At 45.1% G+C, this 24,710-nt stretch overlaps 2 protein-coding genes across 2 annotated transcripts; both read left to right on the top strand.

Annotated features, from left to right (window-relative positions):
• LOC100861381 (hair acidic keratin 1) lies at positions 347–4,065 on the top strand (the record flags this gene model as incomplete). The annotated part of the gene is given in 7 exon segments (NM_001285717.1): positions 347–710; positions 915–997; positions 1,339–1,495; positions 2,279–2,440; positions 2,535–2,660; positions 2,832–3,052; positions 3,648–4,065. Coding segments are annotated over 7 exon segments (1,242 nt in total). The 3' UTR covers positions 3,793–4,065.
• LOC102176457 (keratin, type I microfibrillar, 47.6 kDa-like) lies at positions 19,983–24,710 on the top strand. The gene is made up of 7 exons (XM_005693813.3): positions 19,983–20,401; positions 20,505–20,587; positions 21,107–21,263; positions 23,030–23,191; positions 23,285–23,410; positions 23,583–23,803; positions 24,251–24,710. The coding sequence occupies exons 1-7, from the start codon at positions 20,054–20,056 to the stop codon at positions 24,327–24,329; spliced, it is 1,176 nt and encodes a 391-aa protein (XP_005693870.2). The 5' UTR covers positions 19,983–20,053; the 3' UTR covers positions 24,330–24,710.

Below are 24,710 nucleotides of genomic sequence, written 5' to 3'. Positions count from 1 at the left end.
TTGGATGGACTAACTCCCAATTAACAAGGGCAGATCCTCGGGCTAGACTATGTGGCTTCTTTGAAAGTCTACCGCAGGACAATGATTTCATGGGTGCACAGCCTGAAGAGTAGTCTTGACTTAACAAGAAGCCAAGTAAAAAAGTTTATGGGACAAGGGACTCTTCTGAGGAAGGTCAATAACAGATTGAAGGGAAGGGCATTTGAAAAGCAGTGAAAAAATAAAAAGAAAAAAGACATTACATACTGTGTCCACACCCTCTGGGGATGGGGTATAAATGCTCCACAGAGGCAGAAGGCTCACAAGCTCCTTGGAGAACTTGGACCCTGTGTTCAGTCAGGAACCTTGCTCCCTCCAGCACCATGTCTTTCAACTTCTGCCTGCCCAACCTGAGCTTCCGCTCCAGCTGCTCCTCCAGGCCCTGCGTGCCCCCCAGCTGCTGTGGCACCACCCTGCCGGGGGCCTGCAACATCCCCGCCAACGTGGGCAGCTGCAACTGGTTCTGCGAGGGCTCCTTCAATGGCAACGAGAAGGAGACCATGCAGTTCCTGAACGACCGGCTGGCCAGCTACCTGGAGAAGGTGCGGCAGCTGGAGCGGGAGAATGCGGAGTTGGAGAGCCGCATCCTGGAGCGCAGTCAGCAGCAGGAGCCCCTCGTGTGTCCCAACTATCAGTCCTACTTCCGGACCATCGAGGAGCTCCAGCAGAAGGTGAGGGGGCTTGCAGTCATCTCTCAGCAGGGGGAGCGTCCCAGGATTCTTAATCTGGGGGAGAGAACTGTGCTTCTTACATCTAGGCCATCTTGATTCTTGCTTCCTCCTTTTACCTTCAAAATGGCTTTTTAAGCATTTTTAAAGAACTTGATGATTTCATAGTTATTTTCAGTCCTCACCCAGAAACCTCTCATTCCCCAGATCCTGTGTGCCAAGTCAGAGAATGCCAGACTGGTGGTGCAGATCGATAATGCCAAGCTGGCCGCAGATGACTTTAGGACCAAGTAAGTGGTTCAGATTTCGCATGGGTGCCCGCTCCTTTTGTTCAGTCTCTAGTGAAAGAAGAGGGTTTCCCATGGCTGACTGAACAGGAGTTAATCCATCAATCATGAAGGATTCTGCAGAGGACTGGGGGGACCAAACAAAGGAGTCACAAGAGTAGATGAGGACTCAAGTCAATTTTGGGATCAATATTGGGTCTTGACTGAGCCTCCAGCACCCTGCCTTTGTCTCCTGGGTCTACTCACTGCCGAAGAGGGAAGGCAAGGTGGTTGGGGTTATCCAAGATCATTCCTGTGAGTCTTCAGGGCCTGCCAGTTACTGCCCTGACCCTCCCCTTGTGCAGGTATGAGACGGAGCTGGGCTTGCGGCAGCTGGTGGAGTCGGACATCAACGGCCTGCGTAGGATCCTGGATGAGCTGACCCTGTGCAAGTCCGACCTGGAGGCCCAGGTGGAGTCCCTGAAGGAGGAGCTGATCTGCCTCAAGAGCAACCATGAAGAGGTGAGACCAGAGACGAGAAATGAAGAAATCTGACTGAGCCTCAGGCCTAGGGCAGCTTTAGTGACTTGGGGTGGTAGAATCAGGGATAAGAATCTTTAGGATTTCTTTGAAAACACCAGAACTTCATGATGAAAGAAAACATTGCGAGATGAAACCTATCCATGTTCCCAGATAAGCTGTATCTTTCACTCAAAATTGGGGCATCACTTTCATTTCCCAGGGCACCTCCCTGGGCTTGTGATTGGCTGCTGATTTGTAGAAGTCCCAGCACTGCTCTGATCATGCCGTTCGAAGCCATCTCTCTTCCCCAAAGCCAAAATATCCGTCTTGGTGAATCAAAGTCTCTATTCTTTTCAAAGTCTTGATGAAAAATGACCCAGGGTTCCTTCTCTCTCCTGGGAGGGGTCATGACAATATCTTACTTGATGGCAAGAATGGTTTGATATACATACAATCTGAAATTATACATCCAATTCTTTTTATTTATGGGGTTATCTGCAGCCATTCTACAACCTGGGAAATTTGGGCATTTATACATCCTTGAATAGCCCCCAAGCAAACCCCTGGAAAAATTTTTTTTTAATCCAAGGATCATGACACAGTCATGGCGGGAAGGAGCTGAACACATGGAACACAGACCGCTTTACCTTCTGCTGTCATAGCTGCCTCACTAGAAGTTCCTTCTCCAAGGAGATAGATGAATAGGATGTCAGCAAGCAGTGCTGTTTCTTGGGCTCCACTCTTCACTGAGGATAGTCACTCTTGCATTTTCTGCATCCACAGGAAGTCAACACCCTGCGGAGCCAGCTGGGAGATCGCCTCAATGTGGAGGTGGATGCCGCCCCCACTGTGGACCTCAACCGTGTGCTCAATGAGACCAGGGCTCAGTATGAGGCCTTGGTGGAGACCAACCGCAGAGACGTGGAGGAATGGTACATCAGGCAGGTGAGTACATCAGCACGTGGTGTCTCAGGACCCTCAGCCCCTTGGGGCCCTTCAGGCGGGGTCTGATCCTGTCCTTTGCATTTTGGTGTTTCAGACTGAGGAGCTGAACAAGCAGGTGGTGTCCAGCTCAGAGCAGCTGCAGTCCTGCCAGACAGAGATCATTGAGCTGAGACGCACGGTCAATGCTCTGGAGGTGGAGCTTCAGGCCCAGCACAACCTGGTGGGTATTGATGAGACTCCTGGTGAGGAGATGAGGTTGGGGAGTCAGGGGCACTGGGATGCCCTCCAGACCACCCTCTCCTGAACTCTTGGAGCTTGTGACTTGTTTGGAAGAGATGGAGAAGCCCCTGAAGGAGCAGCTCTGTGACCTTCCTCCCCTTCCCTCTGACAGAGAGACTCCCTGGAGAACACCCTGACGGAGACGGAGGCTCGCTACAGCTGCCAGCTGAACCAGGTGCAGAGCCTGATCAGCAACGTGGAGTCACAGCTGGCAGAGATCAGGGGTGACCTGGAGCGGCAGAACCAGGAGTACCAGGTGCTCCTGGACGTGCGGGCCCGGCTGGAGTGTGAGATCAACACGTACCGGGGGCTGCTGGATAGCGAGGACTGCAAGTGAGTACTGAGCAAGTGTTTGGTGAAGCCTTGCACACATAGGCGTACTTCTTAGTTGGACTCCAGACAAAGACCGCATACCTTGGAGAGGAAATTATGCCTTCACACCAGACATGCTCAAACAATGAAAAGCAAAGTGGTTAACATTAAAAAATAAAATGGCATGAATTGCTTGAGGGACAAACTGAAATTGTACAGCCAACTCTGCAGTCTGCTGTGATGATATTGATACATGATCAATGACATTTCTTACAGTTTGTAATACCATACTGTGCAGAGGGTACATTTCCACATGTTACCTCATCTGCCGCTAGAGTTACCACGAGGTCGACAGGATCAGTATTCTCATCATTCTGTGAGTGAAGGGATTGGGGCTTGAAGAAGTTTAGTGACTTATTCAAGGTCACCAGCTAGGAATGGACAGTGTTGGGAGCTGAGACCAGAGTTTCTGAGCATTGATAGTGAGCTTTGTATCAGGTGAGCCTGTGACCTTCTCTGTTATGGGTCAGGTCAAGTCCCAGTGGGCAGTCCACTCTTGCGGTCTCTCTGGTTGCATCACAAGCCTCCCTCACTTTATATCTTTCCCTTTCTCCAGGCTGCCCTGCAATCCCTGTGCCACGACCAATGCATACGGCAAGACCATCACACCCTGCATCTCCAGTCCCTGTGCTCCTGCTGCCCCCTGCACGCCCTGTGTCCCCCGCTCCCGCTGTGGGCCTTGCAGCTCCTACGTGCGCTAGAGTCCAGTGGTTGCCCGAGGAGCAAGGAGACAGGGCCCAGGGTTCTGGAGCTGTGACTTGGCCCTGGTTCTTTCCAACAAATGGGTTAGAAAACACAAGTGCATGGCTGGAGCTGCCCCAGGGGGGAAATCCAGAAGCTCACCCGACCTCCTCAAGATGATCCCTGCCCACGCTTTCCTTCAGTGGGGGCTGTTTCTTCTTGGCTTGCCCAGAGAGCCTGCCCACGTGTCAGCTACGCTCCCTTGTAACCTTCTAATAAACTCAATTTCCTTGGCAAAGTACATGCCTTTCCCATTGGTATTCATTTGTCTCATCACGCCTGTTGCTTGAGCACTCTATAAAAGGCCACTTGAAAGCAGAACCTTACATATAATGGCTTGAGTCTTGGATAGGAAAGCTGCTCCCGGGCTGGTGGACAGATGGCTGGTCCCATGGGAGAATGGGGGTGGGCAGGAAAGAGGGCAGGACAACTGCAGTGTGGCTCCATCTCCCCTCAGCCATTCTTGGATTTACTCCCTCACCCCTCTTGAAGAGGATATCTCCTAGAGTTGATTGTATCTGAAACTAAAATGAAGAGGCATGAGCGGGGGGCTGGAAAGAGGCTATGCAAAGCTCATCTTTTCTAAGCTGGAAGTTTTATTTATTTGTTACTGGAGTATAATTGCTTTACAATGTTGTTCAGTTCAGTGCAGTTCAGTCGCTCAGTCGTGTCCGACTCATGCCAGGCCTCCCTGTCTATCACCAACTCCTGGAATTCACCCAAACTTGTGTGCATCGAGTCAGTGATGCCATCCAGCCATCTCATCCTCTGTTGTCCCCTTCTCCTCCTGCCCACAATCTCTCCCAGCATCAAAGTCTTTTCCAATGAGTCAACTCTTTGCATGAAGTGGCCAAAGTATTGGAGTTTCAGCTTTAGCATCAGTCCTTCCAATGAACACCCAGGACTGATCTCCTTTAGGATGGACTGGTTGGACCTCCTTGCAGTCCAAGGGACTCTCAAAAGTCTTCTCCAACACCACAGTTCAAAAGCATCAATTCTTTGGTGCTCATCTTTCTTCACAGTCCAACTCTCACATCCATACATGACCACTGGAAAAACCATAGCCTTGACTAGATGGACCTTTGTTGGCAAAGTAATATCTCTGCTTGTTAATATGCTATCTAGGTTGGTCATAACTTTCCTTCCAAGGAGTAAGCATCTTTTAATTTCATGGCTGCAATCAACCATCTTCAGTGATTTTGGAGCCCCCCAAAATAAAGTCTGGCACTGTTTCCACTGTTTCCCCATCTATTTCCCATGAAGTGATGGGACCAGATGCCATGATCTTCGTTTTCTGAATGTTGAGCTTTAAGCCAACTTTTTCATTCTCCTCTTTCACTTTCATCAAGAGGTTTTTTAGTTCTTCTTCACTTTCTGCCATAGGGTGGTGTCATCTGCATATCTGAGGTTATTGATATTTCTTCCAGCAATCTTGATTCCAGCTTGTGCTTCTTCCCATCCAGCATTTCTCAGGATGTACTCTGCATATAAGTTAAATAAGCAGGGTGACAATATACAGCCTTGACATATTCCTTTTCTTATTTGGAACCAGTCTGTTGTTCCATGTCCAGTTCTAACTGTTGCTTCCTGACCTGCATATAGGTTTTTCAGGAGGCAGGTCAGGTGGTCTGGTATTCCCATCTCTTTCAGAATTTTCCACAGTTGATTGTGATCCACACAGTCAAAGGCTTTTGCATAGTCAATAAAGCAGAAATAGATGTTTTTCTGGAACTCTCTTGCTTTTTCTATGATCCAGCGGATGTTGGCAATTTGATCTCTGGTTCTTCTGCCTTTTCTAAAACCAGCTTGAACATCTGGAAGTTCATGGTTCACGTATTGCTGAAGCCTGGCTTGGAGAATTTGAGCATTACTTTACTAGCGTGTGAGATGAGTGTAATTGTGCGGTAGTCAGTTTCTGCTGAATAACAAGGTGAATCAGCCTCATGTACACATAGAGCCCTTCCCTCCTGAGCCTCCCTCCCCCCACACCCCCTTATCCCACCCCTCAAGGGCATCACAGAGCCCCGAGCTGAGCTTCCTGTGCTATGCAGCAGCTTCCCACTGGCTGTATTTTTTTTACACATGGTAGCATATATATGATAATGTTACTCTCTCAGTTAATCCCACCTTCTACCCCTGGCCATGTCCACAAGTCTGTTTTCTACATCTGTGTTTCTATTCCTGCCCTGCAAATAGGTTCATTGGCATCATTTTCTATATTCCGTATATATGCATTAATATACAATATTTGTTTTTCTTTTTCTGACTTACTTCACTCTGTACTCAGCAGGAAGTTTTAGATCTAGCCCTGTATTATCTGTGTTCCTGGTGGTCCAGGCAGCCTCAGGGTCACACAGTGAAGGGACCTCCTGGCTTGTCTGCTGTGCCCTGGACTTCCTTCTTCCTCCTTCCTCTTGATCTCCTTCCTGGGGATCATAATCAGCCTGGGCTCCAGCAGCTTGCTTCCTCTCCTCTGGGGCTCCGGGGCTCAGAGACCCCACCAGCTTTTCTGTTTATACTCCTACCTTTCTCTATCCAATCTAATCAGTACCTGTTGGATACCTACTCTATGTAGACCCTGGATAGTGGGGAAGGGGAGACACATTGTGAAAGATACAGTCCTGGCTACAGGTTGTTTTCAGTTCAGTTCAGTTCAGTTGCTCAGTCATGATCAACTCTTTGTGGCCCCATGGACTGCAGCACGCCAGGCCTCCCTCTCCATTACCAACTCCCGGAGTCTACTCAAACTCATGTCCATTGAGTCAGTGATGCCATTCAACCACCTCATCCTCTGTTGTCCCCTTTTCCTCCCACCCTCAATCTTTCCCTCCCACCCTCAATCTTTCCCAGCATCACGGTCTTTTCAAATGAGTCAGTTCTTCACATCAGGTGGCCAAAGTACTGGAGTTTCAGCTTCAACATCAGTCCTTCCAATGAATATTCAGGACTGATTTCCTTTAGGATGGACTGGTTGGATCTCCTTGCAGTCCAACAGATTCTCAAGAGTCTTCTCCAACACCACAGTTCAAAAGCATCAGTTCTTCGGTGCTCAACTTTCCTTATAGTCCAACTCTTACATCCATACATGACTATTGGAAAAACCATAGACTTGACTATACGGACCTTTGTTGGCAAAGTAATGTCTCTGCTTTTTAATATGCTATCTAGGTTGGTCATAACTTTTCTTCCAAGGAGCAAGTGTCTTTTAATTTCATGGTTGCAGTCACCATCTGCAGTGATTTTGGAACCGCCTCCCCGCCCAAAATAGAGTCTGCCACTGTTTCCACTGTTTCCCCATCTATTTGCGTGTTGTTTGTAAAGTCTTAAAAGGGATCTTTCATCTAATTTTTTATCTAAGTCTAATCCCCAGTTACTGCTATTATAAACTAGCCCCTGGCACTGTGAATTCTCAGGCTGGCACTGCGGGCAAATCTCAGAGTGCTGACCGTGACATCAGAATTCAACAAGAATGGGTATCTTGGTTTAACTCCAATGGAGAGCCTCCAGAAAGGAACACAGTCCTGCCAACATCCCAACTTTTAAAACATTTGTGGTAAAATATAGATGACATAAAATTTACCTTTTTAACCGGTTTTAGTGTACAACTCAGTGGCATAAGGTACATTTACATTGTGGTGCACTCATCATCTCTATCCATCTCTAGAAATTTTTCATCAGCCCAAATTGAAACTCTGGACGTACTAAACAATAACTCCCCAAACTCCCCTGCCTCAAGCCCCTGGTAATGTCCATTCTATTTTCTGTCCATAAGAATTTGACTCTTTTGGGTACCTTGTATAAAGAAATGGAATTTTACACTATTTGTTCTTTCAGATCTGGCTTTTTTCATTGTATACTGTTTTCAGCTTCATTCGTGTTGTAACATGTACTGAAATTTTTCTCTTTTGTTTTTTTGAAGTTAAAAATTCCTTATTTTTTAAATTCCTGGTACCACTACCACAGTTTACAGGGCAATATACCTGATGTAATGAAAAGAAAAAGAAAAAGATAAAGCTACAACAAATAAAAGACCTCAGGAATGTACATCTAATTGACACTACATTGCATTAATCAATAGCTGCACTCTTTGCAAACTGTTGCCATGACTGTTGTGAACAAGAAGGGTTTCCTGTTTAAGGGGCAGTAAATTTTCTGACTATGGATCATCGTTCCTTCTGTGGCAGATTTTTACAGTTCCTCTAACACATTTGGGATGACTGTCTCAAACTAACCTGCAGTTTTCCTGTCAACTCCTCGCTCTCCCTCCTGCTAAGAACTGTAGCCCTTTTCTTCTGAGTATTTAGAACCTTCTGCTACCATATCCCGGAGAAGGCAGTGGCAACCCACTCCAGTACTCTTGCCTGGCAAATCCCATGGATGGAGGAGCCTGGTAGGCTGCAATCCATGGGGTCGCTTAGAGTCGGACATGACTGAGCTGACTTAGCAGCAGCAGCAGCTAGCATATCCACCACTTCCACCACCAGACCCATAACCACCACCATAGCGACTGGATGAGCTTCTTCCATCAAAACTGCCTCCTTTCATGGGTCTATAATTTGATTGCTGTTGTCCACTATAATTTTCAAAATCATTATAGTTTCCATCACCACATAGTTACCTCCAATATTTCCTCCTTCATTGTAACCATCATATCCTCCACCACCGCCACCCTATCCACCACCTTGGTTACCATATTCTGGTCCAACACCACCATAGCCTTCTCTACTACTTTAACCAGGACCACTGCCATAGTTGCCACCATTACCTCCAAGTTCTTTTAAAGAGTGAATGACGATTTCATTACATACATATAAAACATTTTGTTTGTTTGTTCATCCACCAATGGATATTTTGTGTCATCCTCACTTTTGGTTGTGACTAATGAAGAAGGCTGAGTGCCGAAGAATTGATGCTTTTGAACTGCGGTGTTGGGGGAGACTCTTGAGAGTCCCTTGGACTCCAAGGAGATCCAACCAGCCCATTCTGAAGGGGATCAGCCCTGGGATTTCTTTGGAAGGAATGATGCTGAAGCTGAAACTCCAGTACTTTGGCCACCTCATGTGAAGAATTGACTCGCTGGAAAAGACTCTGATGCTGGGAGGGATTGGGGGCAGGAGGAAAAGGGGATGACAGAGGATGAGATGGCTGGATGGCATCACTGACTCGATGGACGTGAGTCTGAGTGAACTCTGGGAGTTGGTGACGGACAGGGAGGCCTGGCGTGCTGTGATTCATGGGGTCGCAAAGAGTTGGACACGACTGAGCGACTGAACTGAACTGAACTGAATGCTGCTATGGACACTGGTGAACATATGTCTTCTGTTCCAGTCCCTGCTTTCCATATTGTATGTGTGTGTGTGTTTACCTAGATGTGGAAGTACTGGGTCATACAGTAATTCTATATTTAACTGAAAAAACCCAAGATTCTTTTCCACGGTAGCTGCACCATTTAATATTCCCAGAAACAATGTGCAAGGATTCCAACATCTCCCCAATACTCATTTTCTGTTTTTTTTTTTAAGTTGTAGAACTTCATTATAAATTCTTGACATTAATCGCTTGTTAGATATATGATTGTTGAAAATATCATTCTCTCATTCTGTGGGTTTCTTTTTCATTCTTTTCATTTTCTCTTTTTAAAGATTTATTTACTTAATGGCTGCACTGTTTTTTTTTTAAATTTATTTTTCAATTGGGGGAAAATTGCTTTACAATGTTGTGTTGGTTTCTGTCATACAACAATGCAGATCAGCCATAATTATACATATATCACCTTTCTCTTGAGTGTCCCTCTGTTGCAGTCCTTTAATGGACCGGAACCTGGTGGTCCGGAGTCGATGATAGGAAAGTGAAAGAGCCGGAGAGAGGGAGAAAGAGAGAGAGAGAGAGAGAAAGAAAGACACGGGGACCCAAGCTCTGATGGAGCGAAGGTGCTTTAATGATCTTTCTGTGAGTATATATAGGCTGGTGTACAAGAAATTTCTTTCGACAATGATAAAGATCAGGAAACCAAACATACAGCAACCGTTACCAAGGGAACAAGGGATTAATAATGGTCACAAGGTCAGGAGACAATCCATATCTCAAGAAAGAGGATCGAGACTAAGCAGTTTTGTTGTAAGGAGAAGGTTTACTGAAGGAGATTCAAGCCTGTCTCATCCTATGACCTCAGTCCTGGGAGCGGCGTGCCGTTCCACTGGTTTCTGGTAACAGACACTGATAAGGAACAGAGGATTTATGAGAAACAGCACGTAGGAATCCTCCTGTTAAACATTCCCTGACATCCCTCCTCTCCTCTGACCCTACCCCTCTAGGTCATCACAGAGTGCCAAGCTGGGCTCCCTGTGTTATATAGCAGCTTCTCTCCAGCTATCATTTTATACAAAGTAATGTATATATGTCAATGCTACTGTCTCCGTTCTTCCCACTCTTTCTTTCCCCTGTGTCCACAAGTCTATTTTCTATATATGTGCCTCCATTCTTTTCTGCAAATAGGTTCATTAATACATTTTTCTGGATTTCATATATATGTGTTAATATATGATAATTGTGTTTCTCTTTCTGACTTACTTTGCACTATAAAACAGGTTCTAGGTTCATCCACTTCACTAGAACTGACTCAAATTCATTCTTTTTTATGGCTAATTGCTCTGGGTCTTCTGCTGCACATGAGCTTTCTCTAGTTTTGGCGAGTGGGGGCTACTCTCTAGTTTTGGAGCATGGGCTTCTCATTGCCGTGGCTTCAGTAGTTGCCGAGCACAGGCTCTAGGGCACGGGCTCAGTAGTTGTGGCACGTGGACTTAGTTACTCCGAGGCATGTGGAATCTTCCATCGTTGTAGTTCAGACACTAAGTCGTGTCCAACGCTATGCAATCCCATGAACTGCAGCACACTAAGCTTCCCTACCCTTCACTATTTCCTGGAGTTTGCTCAAACTCATGTCCATCGAGTCAGTGATGTATCAGGATCAAACCCATGTCACCTGCATTGGCAGGCAGATTCTTAACCACTGGGCTAGCAAGGAAGTCTCTTCTTATTTTTAATTTTTGTAAAGTTCATTTTACCTACTTTTTCTTTTGCTATCTGTGCTTTTGGTTTCATCGCCGAGAAATCATTGCCAAATCCAATGTCATGAAGATTTTCTCTTTATGTTTTCTTCTAAGAGTTCTATTGATTTAGTTCTTATGTTTAGGTCTATGATCCATTTTGCAAAAGACATCACTGGACTTTGATACAGAGTGCATTGAATCTGTAGGTTGCTTTGGGCAATGATATCTTTGTAACAACATTAAATCTTCCAATCCATAAATATGGAATGTCTTTCCAGTTACATTGTGGTTGCTGTTCAGTTGCTAAGTCATGTCTGACTCTGTGACCCCATGGACTGAGCACCCAGGCCTCTCTGTCCTTCATTATCTCCTGGAGTTTGCTCAGACTCATGTCCATTGAGTCGGTGATGCCATCCAACCTTCTCATCCTCTGTTGTCCCCTTCTCCTCCCACCCTCAGTCTTTCCCAGAATTAGGGTCTTTTCCAATGAATCGGCTCTTCTCATCAGGTGGCCAAATAATGGAGCTTCAGTTTCAGCATCAGTCCTTACAATGAATATTCAGGACTGATTTCCTTCAGGATTGACTGGTTTGATCTCCTTGCTGTTCAGAGTACTCTCAAGAGTTCTCCAGCACCACAATTTGAAAGCATCAAATGTTTGTCACTCAGTCTTCTTTATGATCCAAGTGACTATAAAGGATTTTATAGTCATTTTTCATGACTACTGGAAAAACCATAACTTTGAATATAGGGACCTTTGTTGGCAAAGTGATGTCTCTGCTTTTTTATTTTCTTCATTAAAAAAATAATTTATTTTAATTGGAGGCTAATTACTTTACAATATTGTGGTGGGTTTTTTTTGCCATACATTGAATTGACATGAATCAGTCATGGGTGTACATGTGTCTCACCATCCTGAACTCCCTTCTCACCTCCCTCCCCAACCCATCCCTCTGGGTTGTCCCAGAGCATTAGCTTTGCGTGCCCTGCTTCATGCATCAAATTTGCACTGGTCATCTATTTTACATATGGTAATCTACATGTTTCAATGCTATTCTCTCATATTGTCCCACCCTCACCTTCTCCCACATAGTCTAAAAGTCTGTTCTTTACATCTGAGTCTTTTTGCTGTCTTGTACATAGGGTCATCATTACCGTCTTTCTAAATTCCGCATATATGTGTTAATATACTGTATTGGTATTTCTCTTTCTGGCTTATTTCACTCTGTATAATCGGCTCCAGTTTCATCCACCTCATTAGAACTGACTCAAATGCATTCTTTTTTTCATAGCTGAGTAATATTCCATTGTGTATATGTACCACAGCTTCCTTATCCATTCATCTGCTGATGGACAACTAGATTGCTTCCATGTCCTAGTTATTGTAAACAGTGCTGCAATGAACATTGGGGTACATGTGTCTCTTTCAATTCTGGTTTCCTCAGTGTATATGCCCAGCAGTGGGATTGCTGGGTCATAAGGCAGTTCTATTTCCAGTTTTTTAAGGAATCTCCACACTGTTCTCCATAGTGGCTGTACTAGCTTGCATTCCCACCAACAGTGTAAGAGGGTTCCCTTTTCTCCACACCCTCTCCAGCATTTATTGCTTATGGACTTTTGGATCACAGCCATTCTGACTGGTGTGAAATGGTACCTCATTGTGGTCTTGATTTGCATTTCTCTGATAATGAGTGATGTTGAGCATGTTTCATGCATTTGTTAGCCATCTGTATGTCTTTGGAGAAATGTCTGTTTAGTTCTTTGGCCCATTTTTTGATTGGGTCATTTATTTTTCTGGCATTGAGCTGCATGAGTTGCTTGTATATTTTGGAGGTTAATTTTTTGTCAGTTGCTTCATTTGCTATTATTTTCTCTCATTCTGAAGGCTAACTTTTCATCTTGCTTATAGTTTCCTTCATTGTGCAAAAGGATGTCTCTGCTTTTTAATATACTGTCTAGGTTTGTCATAGCTTTTCTTCCAAGGACCTAGCGTCTTTTGACTTCGTGGCTGCAGTCACCATTCATAGTGATTCTGGAGCCCAAGAAAATAAAATCTGCCACTGTTTCCACTTTTCCTCCAGAAGTGATGGGACTTGATGCCATGATCTTAATTTTTTGAATGTTCAGTTTTAAGCCAGCTTTTTCACTTTCCTCTTTCATCCTCATCAAGAGGCTCTTTAGTTCCTCTTTGCTTTCTGCTATTAGAGTGGTATCATCTGCATATCTGAAGTTATTGACATTTCTGCCAGTAATTTGATTCCAGTTTGTGATTAATCCAACCTGGCATTTTCCATGATATACTCTGCATATAAACTAAATAAGCAGGGTGACAATATAGGGCTTTGATGTACTCCTTTCCCAATTTTGAACCAGTTCATTGTTCCATGTCTGGTTCTAACTGTTGCTTCTTGAAAAGTCTTCTTTAATTTCTTTTGGCAATGTTTTGCAGTTTTCAGTGTATCAGTCTTTTGCCGCCTTGGTTATGCTTATTCCTGAGTGTTTTATTCCTTGTGATGCTATTGGAAATATAATTTTCTTCCTAATTTCTTTTTTAAATTGCTTATTGCTAGTGTTTAGAAATGCAACTCCATACCTTGATTTTAGACCCATGTCAGAATTCTGATTTATAGAACTTTACAATAATACATTGTATTGTTTTAAGTCACTAGATTTGAGGTCATTTATGAGAGCAGGTATAGGAAACAAATATAGCTTGTGTCTATTGAATATCAACTACAAGTTAGGTAAAATACTAGGAACTTAATTAACCTTTGTAAGTGCTGCAAATTAAATTCATTGTAGAGATGAGGAAACTGAGCCTTAGAAATATGCTCCAAATCATAGTTAGTCATTAGCAGTTATGGGATTTGAACCAAGTTCTGTCTATAGATATCCATAAGATACTACTATAAACTGTGAGAATAATTTAAAAATTGGAGCAGATTGACACATCCAGGTCAGTGCATGCTCAGTCATGTGTGACTCTTTGTGACCCCATGAACTGTAGCCTGTCAGTCTCCTCTGTCCATGGAATTTTCTAGGCAAGAATACTGGAGTGGGTTGCCACTTCCTACTCCAGGGGATCTTCCTGACCCAGGGATCGAACCAGCATCTCTTGCATCCCCTGTATTTGCTGGCAGATTCTTTACCACTGCACCATCCAAGTCACTGACATGTTTCAAAGTTGTCTTCTACACACAAATTCCAACTGATTTTTGGCAAATCTATTTAGGAAATGGCTTTCCAGTCAGTTATGAGCCACAGTCATAAAGAAAAAAATTTTTTATTATCTAATTTCATTGTTTACCTGATTCACAAGATTTCCTTTTGAATGAATTTCAAAAAATCAAACCCATTAATAAATTACAAAGTTTGCATAAAAAAACTGGGTATTAGAAGGATATGTGGAAGTGAAAATGTTAGTTGCTCAGTTGTCTCTTTGTGACCACATGGGGTGTAGCTCGCCAAGCTCCTCTATCCATGGAGTTCTCCAGGCAAGAATAATGGAGTGGGTAGCCATTCCCTTCTCCAGGGGATCTTCCCCACCCAGAAATAAAACCTGTGTCTCCTGCATTGCAGGCAGATTTTCTGAGCCACCAGGGAAGCCCCTTAGAAGGATACAGACATTGTCAAAACGGAAAGGTCTAAACATGCTCTGAGCAGAGCGTATCAACAGAATAAAGGATAAATTCTGGCCAGAGACAAAGCTTTTTGAATCTGTAAACTCTGCCTTTTTTTTTTTTTAAAATCTATATCTTTGTAGCTACTCCTTAATTTTATAAATAAATGTCCTACAGTCCCTTAAATACTCCCACGTGGCTTTTAAATTGCTTATAGGTGCTCATCACCAAACACACACCAGGATGTAGTTCTCAACTTGATTGTGCTTTGGAATAACCGAGAGCACTTAAAAATATGCCGAGGCTTGAGTTGGCCCTCAGAGAATCTGATTTAATTGCTCTGGGATGTAGCCTGGCCACTGGGAATTTTTGATGCTATGTATACAGTTCTAATAAGCCAATTTGCCAGGTTGCCAGAGTCCGGGTTTTAGTTCTAATTTATCTTGTCATCAGCTCTGTGTCCTTGGACAAACATGTAGTCTCTCTGAGCCTCAATTTTTCGAAAGGTAGAGTGGAGGTAACACTCTCCTCTCTATCGGCTTTGTATATCTACCAAGATGATCATGGAAGACCATGTTTACGGAAAGACTTTGCAAACCAGATATTTTTATTATGATTATTAATCATTTTGATTATTGCTGACTTAACACATAGCTAAGATTCTTAAGGATAAAAACAATGGTCTTTTTTCTTTGTTTCATGCCCAATGTTAGAACTTATATATCATCCTGTTCTTCTTCTTTTTTTTTTTTTTAAATTTTAAAATCTTTAATTCTTACATGCGTTCCCAAACATGTTCTTCTATGCCACTGTTTCTTTCTTTAAATCCCCCACCCCGCTCTGCAGCAGGAGTACATGCTCTGCTAAGCATTACCTGATACTCTTTGACTCCAGATCCACCTTCTGTTGGGGCCCAGTTCCTTGGCAGCTGTACATAAATGCTCTTGATGACCTGTTTTACTGGCTCCTGGTTGTCCTGGTCTGAACTCCTAGCCAAATGGACATACCATTCTCACACTTTGATTTTTCCCCAGGCGTACATTCTGGATACTTTTGCTGATTCTTTTTATTTCTGTTTCCCTCTTATTTTATATCTGCTTTGGGATAGAGGTAAGGCACTTTCCCCCAACTTCGTATCTGATGTTAAAGTCATGGTTTCAGTTCTCTTTGGGGTCTGAGGCTGCTGTCAGGAAGATTAGGGCTGTCTAGGAGTGCTCAGCATTTTCCTTTATACAAGCCCATCACAGTACTTCCAGGATTCATGCCTCATCACAAGCTTGTAGGATTGTCACTTTTTGACCCCTAGTTTACTGAGGAGCAAAGCACTATGCGGTAAGTCTCGGTATGTCTTCCTGTCTGTACTCAGAACTGGCCTCAGAATTCATGATCTTGTTTCTATGTTTTCTCCTAGTTCTTGTGCTTTGACACATCTTGACCTCTGAACAGTGTCTCATCTCTATTTACAACGAGGTAAATTGGGCTGGGCAAACTCGAGTCTACATACTTGCGTCATTTGCACAAGATAAATCCCTCCCTAATATCTTAGATTCTTCATCTCTGTTAATCAATAACAGTAATAGAATCCAAACACCCAATGTTTTGAGTGAGGATGGAATACTATGTGTGAAGTGTCCTAGAAGACCATCAGACTAGATATTGCTATTCATTTCCAGCCTACATCACTATCTGGTCCTCAGTTTTCTCCTTTATAAGTTCAGGTCTTTCTGGCTTCAGATTCTTTGATTCTAGAAAACAGAACTTACTTCTGAGGTGAACATTTACAGGGTAAGGCAGATAGACTTTCTCCCAGATTCTAAATTGCCTAGGTCATGCCATTGTGCATTTTCATTTGCTTAGATGTTAAGAAAAGGCAATCTGATTTTCAATCTGGACAGATCAATCAATTGTGCAAAAGGATATAAATTTCTCTTGGGAAAGAGTAAATGAGCGTAACTTGGTTTGAACAGGAATAGTTCAAATCCCTGCCCTGCTACTTACAGACTTTGTCTTAGGAAAATTCTGAGCCTTTCTGTTACCTTATCTGTAAAATAGGAATAATTTTATAGGTCAGTCTTACTGGGTTGTTGGGGTGATGAAATGAGAAATGTGCCATAGCACTTAGCACCAGTTTGGCACGTAATAAGCAAATTCGTGTGTGTGTATGTGTTTGTGTGTGTGTCTGTTTGTGTGTGTGTGTGTGTTTGTGTGTGTGTGTGTGTGCTCAGTTGTGTCCGACTCTTTGCAACTCCATGGACTGTAGCCCGCCAGGCTCCTCTGTCTATGGAATTTTCCAGGCAAGAATACTGGAGTGGGTTGCCATTTACTGCTCCAGGGGCTCTTCTGACCTGGGGATTGAACCTGCATCTCCTGCATTGGCAAGTGGACTCTTTACTGCTGCACCACCTGGGAAGCTCTAAGTATTCATGAAATGGTAGCATCATCGTTACCATCGTCATCGTCAGGGGCAGCAGTAACACTATCATTATTTTATGAGTGCTCACAGAGAGTTGTAAGGCTGGAGGATTCCCAGAGGATGAGAAGAGCCTATTTCAATGCAAACACCAGAAAGGAGGCTTGTTGGCAATATCGCCCCGTGTGGAGAACTCTTCCTTCTCAAGAGTCACCCTAAGTGAGACAAACAAACCTAGAAGATGAGGAAGTTAGCAGAGAAAGTAGGGACAATAGACCATCTGTCAACTTCCTAACCTAGACACTAAATTAATGCTCATATTTGTATTTTTGTTGATTAACTCATGAATATAGTTCTGCGCCTCTACTATTTGTGAGATAAGTAAGGTTTGATCACCATTGGGTTGGCTTGGACAACCTGCCCAGGTGTCTGCTCAACAAAATTGAATGTTCACAAAATTCTTCACCTGAGCCATTTGAGCCAATAGTAGGAAGGAAGAAGTTTACAGAAGTAACTATCACCACCCCCACTCATATTCACACACAGCATCTTACTTACCTTTCACAATGAACCCATGAGATGGGCAGCATTATCATTACTTCAAATTAAGAGATGAAGAAAACAAGAGTCAAAAAAGGGATCCACTTCTCTGAGCTCATGATGTCAGGAAGGATGTTCACCCAGGTCATTTAGCTTCAAATGTGGTCCTTTCTGCTCTTCAACACTGCTTTTAAAATCTGGATACATTCTTTTAAAGTGTCTTATATTGTGTTCCCTGGTGGCTCAGAGGTTAAAGTGTCTGCCTCCAATGCGGGAGACCTGGATTCAGTCCCTGGGTCAGGATGACCCCCTGGAGAAGGAAATGGTAACCCACTCCAGTATTCTTGCCTGGAGAATCCCATGGACAGAGAAGCTTGTTAGGCCACAGTCCACAGGGTCACAAAGAGATGGACATGACTGAGCGACTTCACTTTCACTTTTCATGTTGTGTTTCACGAATAATCTCTTGGGATTTCTTTCTGAACCATGATTTTGTTCCTTTATGGAACAAAGGACAGCCAGAGAGGGACAGGGAATAGAAAGTGATCTGGGGAAGGCTAATTTGTTAATGTTTGTTACTTGGCAATAAGGGAGAATCCTTAGGGCTGGGAAGGGGTCAAAGGGTATCTGAACCCAGAGCTGATGGAGAGCTGTGTCCTCATCAGGGTGGTGCCCTCTTCTTAGGGATGAGAGTCAACTGCATTCTCATGGGCTCTGACTGTCTGAGAGCATCTCAGGCTGGAAAAGTCATATCTCTAGGGGTATTAAATGCTCTCAAAGGAGTAAGTCTAATAGCAAGGAAGGGAAATTTGTAGAGGCTTTGAGATAAGGTTGCGATGGATACAAAGATACCTCTGAGTGCCTGATTCTGGTTTTACTTTCTTGTTGACTCTGAAGTAGTCTGCTTTGCATTTATGCTTCAACACTGACCCTTGAATTCTCACTCTGTGGACTATTTCCATCATAATTTTTCTTCCAGGTATTTTTTTTCTCATTCTCACTTTTAGGGAGATTATGGCTTCAGTGCAGGTTGGTTGACGTTTTTAGTAAAGGGCCAGATAGGTTTTGCAGTCTAAATGGTATTTGTTGCAACTGCTCAACTTTCATGTAATACAAAGGCAGCCATAGATAAGACCTAAATGAAAAGGCCTGGCTGTGTCCCAACAAAACTTGATTTACAAAAACGAGGCTGCAGGCTGAACTGTGGGCTGTAGTCTGCAGCTCTAGTGCCATTCCCATCTGTCCTGAGGTTTCATTTTCTAACCATGAACACTCAGTTATTTTCTTTATTTAAAATAATTTAATTTATTTATTTTTGGCTGCGCTGGGTGTTTGCTGCTGTGTGTGAGCTTTCTCTACTTGTGGCGGAGCACAGGCTCTAGGTGTGCAGGCTTCGGTAGTTGTTGCGGTGCACAGACTCACTAGTTGTGGTGTAAGGGTTTAGTTGCTCCAGGACACGTGGAATCTTCCCTGACTGGGAATGAAATTCATGCCCCCTGCATTGGCAGGAGGATTCTTAACAACTGAACCACCAGGGAGGTCCCCTATTTCTTTCTTTTTTAGAAATTTTATTGAAGTACAGTTGACATACAACGTTGTGTGAGTTTCAGGTGTATAGCTGAGTGATTCAGTTATGCAGGCACACATATGTATTTTTTCTCAGTAGCTCAGATGGTAAAGAATCCTGGTAATGCAGGAGACCTGGGTTTGATCCCTGGGTCAGGAAGATCCCCTGGTGAGGGGAATGGCAACCTACTCCAGTGTTCTTCCCTGGAGAACTCCACGGACAGAGGAGCCTGGCGGGCTGCAGTCCATGGGGTTGCAAAGAGTTGGACACGACTGAGCGGCTTAGCACAACACGCAGCACATTCTGTTTCAGCTTCTTTTCCCGTATGGATTATTATGGAGTACGGAGTAGAGTTCTCTGTGCTTTACAGGAGGGTCTTCTTGGTTATCTATGTCACATACAATGCTCAATTATTTTTAGTCTCTCTGGGTATTGACAAATTCCCTAAGCCCCAATAAATACTCTCCCTGAGTAAGGCTCAGAATCCTCATAGTTAATACAGGACAGGCTTCTGCTCTAAGGATGAGTTGAATTGAACAGTGAAGCATGGGTAGACTTGAGAGAAGCTGGCTGGCCATTGAAAAGACTATTCACTCCACACGCTCTTTCCAAGGAGTCCAATGGCAGAAATTCATGAGCAAGGAGTTCCTGATTCTTAAGCAACTCCACCCGTGTCCCTGGCTGTCCTCTCTGAGTAATGGGGAGAGCCACTCGGGGCCATGATGATTCTACCTCCTTTGAAGCCATCTGATGAAACTCTGATATCACCAGCCATGAGCACCCTGGAGGAGCCTGTTATGACAGAAGCTGAATGGAATAATTTTATGAGTTGAGGGAGGACTCTTGGGAGGCACCTAAGTAGCGTATTTTGGAGAGAAAAATTAGCCAAAGCATTAGGAAAGGAAACTATGCGGAGTGCCAAGACCCCACCCACCATTAAGGGTATAAAAGGACCACGGAGAAAGGAGAGACTCAAACCTCATCCACTTCCACCTCCATCAGTTCACCTGCCCTTCCATCACCTCTCCCAGCACCATGTCTTACAGCTGCTGCCTGCCCACCTTGAGCTACCGTTCCAGCTGCTCCTCCCGGCCCTGTGTGCCCTCCAGCTGCCGTGGCACCACCCTGCCAGGGGCCTGCAACATCCCCGCCAACGTGGGCAGCTGCAACTGGTTCTGCGAGGGCTCCTTCAATGGCAACGAGAAGGAGACCATGCAGTTCCTGAACGACCGGCTGGCCAGCTACCTGGAGAAGGTGCGGCAGCTGGAGCGGGAGAACGCGGAGCTGGAGAGCCGCATCCGCGAGCGCAGCCAGCAGCAGGAGCCCCTCTTGTGCCCCAACTACCAGTCCTACTTCCGGACCATCGAGGAGCTCCAGCAGAAGGTGAGGGGCTGGGCTGCGAGGGGGCACAGCAGCAGCTTCCTGTCTTTGAGCAATAAAATGTTCTCAAGTTCAAATGGTCCTCACCATGGAATCTTGTTTCCAGATCCTGTGTGCCAAGTCTGAGAACTCCAGGCTGGTGATACAGATCGACAATGCCAAGCTAGCCTCTGATGACTTCAGGACCAAGTATGTTGAAATTTTGGGGCCAGGTGACCTCCAAGGGCCCTGTGTGGGCCTAACATTGCCTGGAAGAGAAGAGAAAGCCATTTCTCCCTTTTTATTTCTCCTGGCATTTTTTTTTTTTTTTTAAGGCTGGCTAGGTAAAACCACTGGCAAACAGAGATCCAGACTCATGTGCTATTTGAGCTTCAGTTTATATCACTCTTTCTGAAAGGCCTTCAACCCCCAAATTCAGAGACTGTAATGAATTGTTCTTGGTGAAGTTGATTGATTGGGTGGTATATAAACCAACAAAATTGACAGGAGAGAAAGTCCACCTCATGAGTCCCCTGAGTGCTTTCTGGTGTTGGGGTGAGTCCAAGGCTTCTCCATCCTGTTTATGTAGATCTTGAAGAAAGCATGGATGCAAAGAGGCAGAAAACTGTCAGCACAAAGAGAGCTAGGCCATTCCCATGAACACAAGACATGGGGCAGGGAGCGGGGCTTCTGCCTGGCTCATTGTCCCACTCTGTGCTGTGCGTGCAGGTACGAGTCAGAGCGTTCCTTGCGGCAGCTGGTGGAGTCAGACATAAACAGCCTGCGTAGGATCCTGGATGAGCTGACCCTGTGCAAGTCCGACCTGGAGGCCCAGGTGGAGTCCCTGAAGGAGGAGCTGCTCTTCCTCAAGAAGAACCATGAGGAGGTGAGAGGAAAAGAAACCATAGGCTTCAGGGATAAGCCTTTAGCATTGGGAGTCAGGAGGCAACTGCTGTTAGACCTGGGCTGGGACTCTTCTCTGAGGAACTCAAGGTCATCCGGGAACGGTGATGCTATCTCCATAGAGAGCAGGGGTGAGGTGAGCTGTGAGGAGTGGATGGTGTTGGAGATGCTGGGAAAGGACATATTCATTGAGGTCTCCTCTCTGCTGGTCCTGAATTTGGTGGTAGGGATAGAGGTAAGGTAAGGTAAGGTAAGGTAAGGTAAGGTAATGTAAGGTAAAGTCGCTCAGTTGTATCCGACTCTTTGCAACCCCATGGGCTGTAGCCTATCAGGCTCCTCTGTCCATGGGATTTTCCAGGCAATAGTACTGGAGTGGATTGCCATTTCCTTCCCCAGGGGATCTTCCTGACCCAGGGATCGAACCCGGGTCTCCCACATTGTAGATAGATGCTTAACCGTCTGAGCCACCAGGGAAGTCAGGTGGGGAGAGAAAAAGGAGTAACACGCTCTCTAGTCTTAAGGCTGCAGAAATGATCATGTAGAAACACAGTGCATCATACAGGTAGAGGGAAATAAATATTATATGAAGCATAAATATAAAATAGCTGCTATCATGACATCATTATTTCCTTGCTATTATTCACCCTACTAGAAAACATAATCACTTAATTCCACAATTGTGTGTTTCTAGCTAAGTACTCCAAATGGAGAAAATAACACATTTTCTTTTCCTGGTGTGCCTCTGTGTTTACAATGGAAAGCTCTGTCACATTTCATCCTTAGTGGCTGTCACCTTTGTTCCTTGTGGGTTCAATGTCTTACAAAGCGCTTGTCACATGACTTTTGCACTGATATTCTCTCCTGTCTGATATTGCACCGATATTTTGCTTTTGCACTGATATTCTCTCCTGCCACTGCTCCATGGGAACGCACGTTGCTCACGTGAAATTCTGGGAAGGAATTGGAAATACCCATTGTGGGGGAGCGTGTCCCACCTGCAATGAGGTTGACTGTGATCCTGGGTGGGCATCTTGGATGGTCAGGGAGATAGTTGGACCTCAAGAAAGTTTTAAATTCTGATTCTGATCTTATTCTACCATTTTAAGCTGAGGCACTTGGTGATGACTCACTGCTTTTAAAAACAGTAAAAACACATTTTTGCTACATGTATTCCAGGATAGGCATGTAGAGTGGGAAGTTTAGATTTATCTTCTGCTTGCCACACTTGCCCAATGGGTATTTTATTACAGAAGCTTTTGTTATATAGAGACAATCTTTATATGTATATGTTGTGTGAGCTTCAGGCTCTGGAAACAATTTGATCTGCCTGAAGGGAGATTGGGAAGTCTTCTCAGAGGGAAATCAGAGGAAAGAGGAGGATTTCAGCCCTTTGGTCTAAGGGAAGAGACTGAGCAAAGACCCAGATGTGGCAGAGCACAGCGTACCTGGGAGTATGGCTGGGAAAGCAGTATCTATGGGGATGTAATGGGAAAGAGGCAGGAAGGACCTGCATGCGTGAATGAGTTTGGACTTAGGCTTACAGGAAAGGTGAGCTTGTTTCAGTGTTGGGGGATGGGAATGGATGTGATGCCTATTTGAGTTTATTCCTACACCATATCTGTGTCAGTTTGGGGGAATGATCAGAATATTCCTTTCAGTGCATTTTGGGCAGCATTGTGCTCACTTCCCTGCAGCAGGAAGATTGCAGATCCATTTCTGTGGGTTCATTTCTTCTCCTTCCTCCCTCAGGAAGCCAACTCACTGCGGAGCCAGCTGGGAGATCGCCTCAATGTGGAGGTGGATGCCGCCCCCACTGTGGACCTCAACCGTGTGCTCAATGAGACCAGGGCTCAGTATGAGGCCTTGGTGGAGACCAACCGCAGGGATGTGGAGGAATGGTACATCAGGCAGGTGAGCATCTCGGCACATGGCCTTTCAGGACCCTCAGACCCTTGGGCCCTTCAGGCAGGGCCTGATCCTGTCTTCTGCCCTTTGGTGTTTCAGACTGAGGAGCTGAACAAGCAGGTGGTGTCCAGCTCAGAGCAGCTGCAGTCCTACCAGGCGGAGATCATTGAGCTGAGACGCACGGTCAATGCTCTGGAGGTGGAGCTTCAGGCCCAGCACAACCTGGTGGGTATTGATGACACTCCTGGTGAGGGGGTGAGGTTGGGGAGTCAGGGGCACTGGGATGCCCTCTGGACCACGCTCTCCTGAACTCTTGGAGCTGGTGACTTGTTTGGAAGCAATGGAGAAACCCCTGAAGGAGCAGCTCTGTGACCTTCCTCCCCCTGCCCCCTGACAGAGAGACTCCCTGGAGAACACCCTGACGGAGACGGAGGCTCGCTACAGCTGCCAGCTGTCCCAGGTGCAGAGCCTGATCGTCAGCGTGGAGTCACAGCTGGCGGAGATCAGGAGTGACCTGGAGCGGCAGAACCAGGAGTACCAGGTGCTGCTGGACGTGAGGGCCCGGCTGGAGAGTGAGATCAACACATACCGGGGGCTGCTGGACAGCGAGGACAGCAAGTGAGTAGGGGGAGAAGGGATCCTGGGGAAATGTGTGGTGGGTCTACAAGACACTGGGCATGCCCATGTTGGCCATGTTTTCAATTCATCAAAGAGCACACATTCATGGAGTGTCTTCTTTGTGATGGTTAGGCAAATGTGAAAGGTCAAAGGTAAAAGGCATTCATTCCCTGCCTCTGGGAGCTAACAGTGGAGGGGTGGTGGTAGAAACTGTTACAATAGCAACTGTTGGGTAATGGAGACTATGTTGAGTTCTGTGAGATCTCAAGAGCATTAGATAACAGTTGTCCCCCTCTGCACATGGCAGAGAGGGAGAGAGATTTGGTAACAATCAAAGTTGATTGCAACTAACTTCAACCACTGAGAATTCAGATGTATCTCGTAAAGTACCTTAGCACTCTTGCCGCTCCTCTCCCTAACCCATTCTAAACCTCTGTGTTCTCCCAGGCTCCCCAGCAACCCATGTGCCACCACCAATGCTAGTAGCAACTTCTGTAGGTCCTCCTCTCAAAATCGTCGCTGTTAATTAAAAAACCTGCCTCCTCTTTGAAGATGACAGTGAAGCCTAGAACAAGCCCAGGAAAGGTCCCCAGGTTCTGCCTTGGCTGGAGCTCAGTTACCATTTAGATACCTTGTCAAGCCAGCTCTGAAATTTCTACACATGGAAATGCTCTCCACGAGCCAAGACACACCTCATCTGCTTCCGATGTCTGGAAAACTCCCTCCTGCTGAAGGTCGAGTCTCTGTCTCTGAAGATGGTCCAGCAATCTGAGCTCCAGGTTTTACTTTAGGGTGTTTCCTCTAGGTATGGTGTTTCCTGCTTTCCTAGCTTCTTTGATATTCTCTGGAATGTAAGAAGGCTACTTCATTTACTTCCCAATAAACTTTATTTTTCTGGCATCGTAAA

This window comes from Capra hircus, chromosome 19 (assembly GCF_001704415.2).
Source record: "Capra hircus breed San Clemente chromosome 19, ASM170441v1, whole genome shotgun sequence".
In the NCBI taxonomy this organism is placed as follows: domain Eukaryota; kingdom Metazoa; phylum Chordata; class Mammalia; order Artiodactyla; family Bovidae; genus Capra; species Capra hircus.
Note: the sequence above shows the minus strand (reverse complement) of the source record. Positions and strands in the feature narration are given on the sequence as shown.

Bases quoted from the DNA above. Each gene is read 5' to 3' on its own strand.
- LOC102176457 (XM_005693813.3), top strand. From the start codon at position 20,054: ATGTCTTACAGCTGCTGCCTGCCCACCTTGAGCTACCGTTCCAGCTGC. The intron at 20,402-20,504 runs GTGAGGGGCTGG...TCTTGTTTCCAG, and splicing joins TCGAGGAGCTCCAGCAGAAG to ATCCTGTGTGCCAAGTCTGA. The intron at 23,411-23,582 runs GTGGGTATTGAT...GCCCCCTGACAG, and splicing joins TTCAGGCCCAGCACAACCTG to AGAGACTCCCTGGAGAACAC.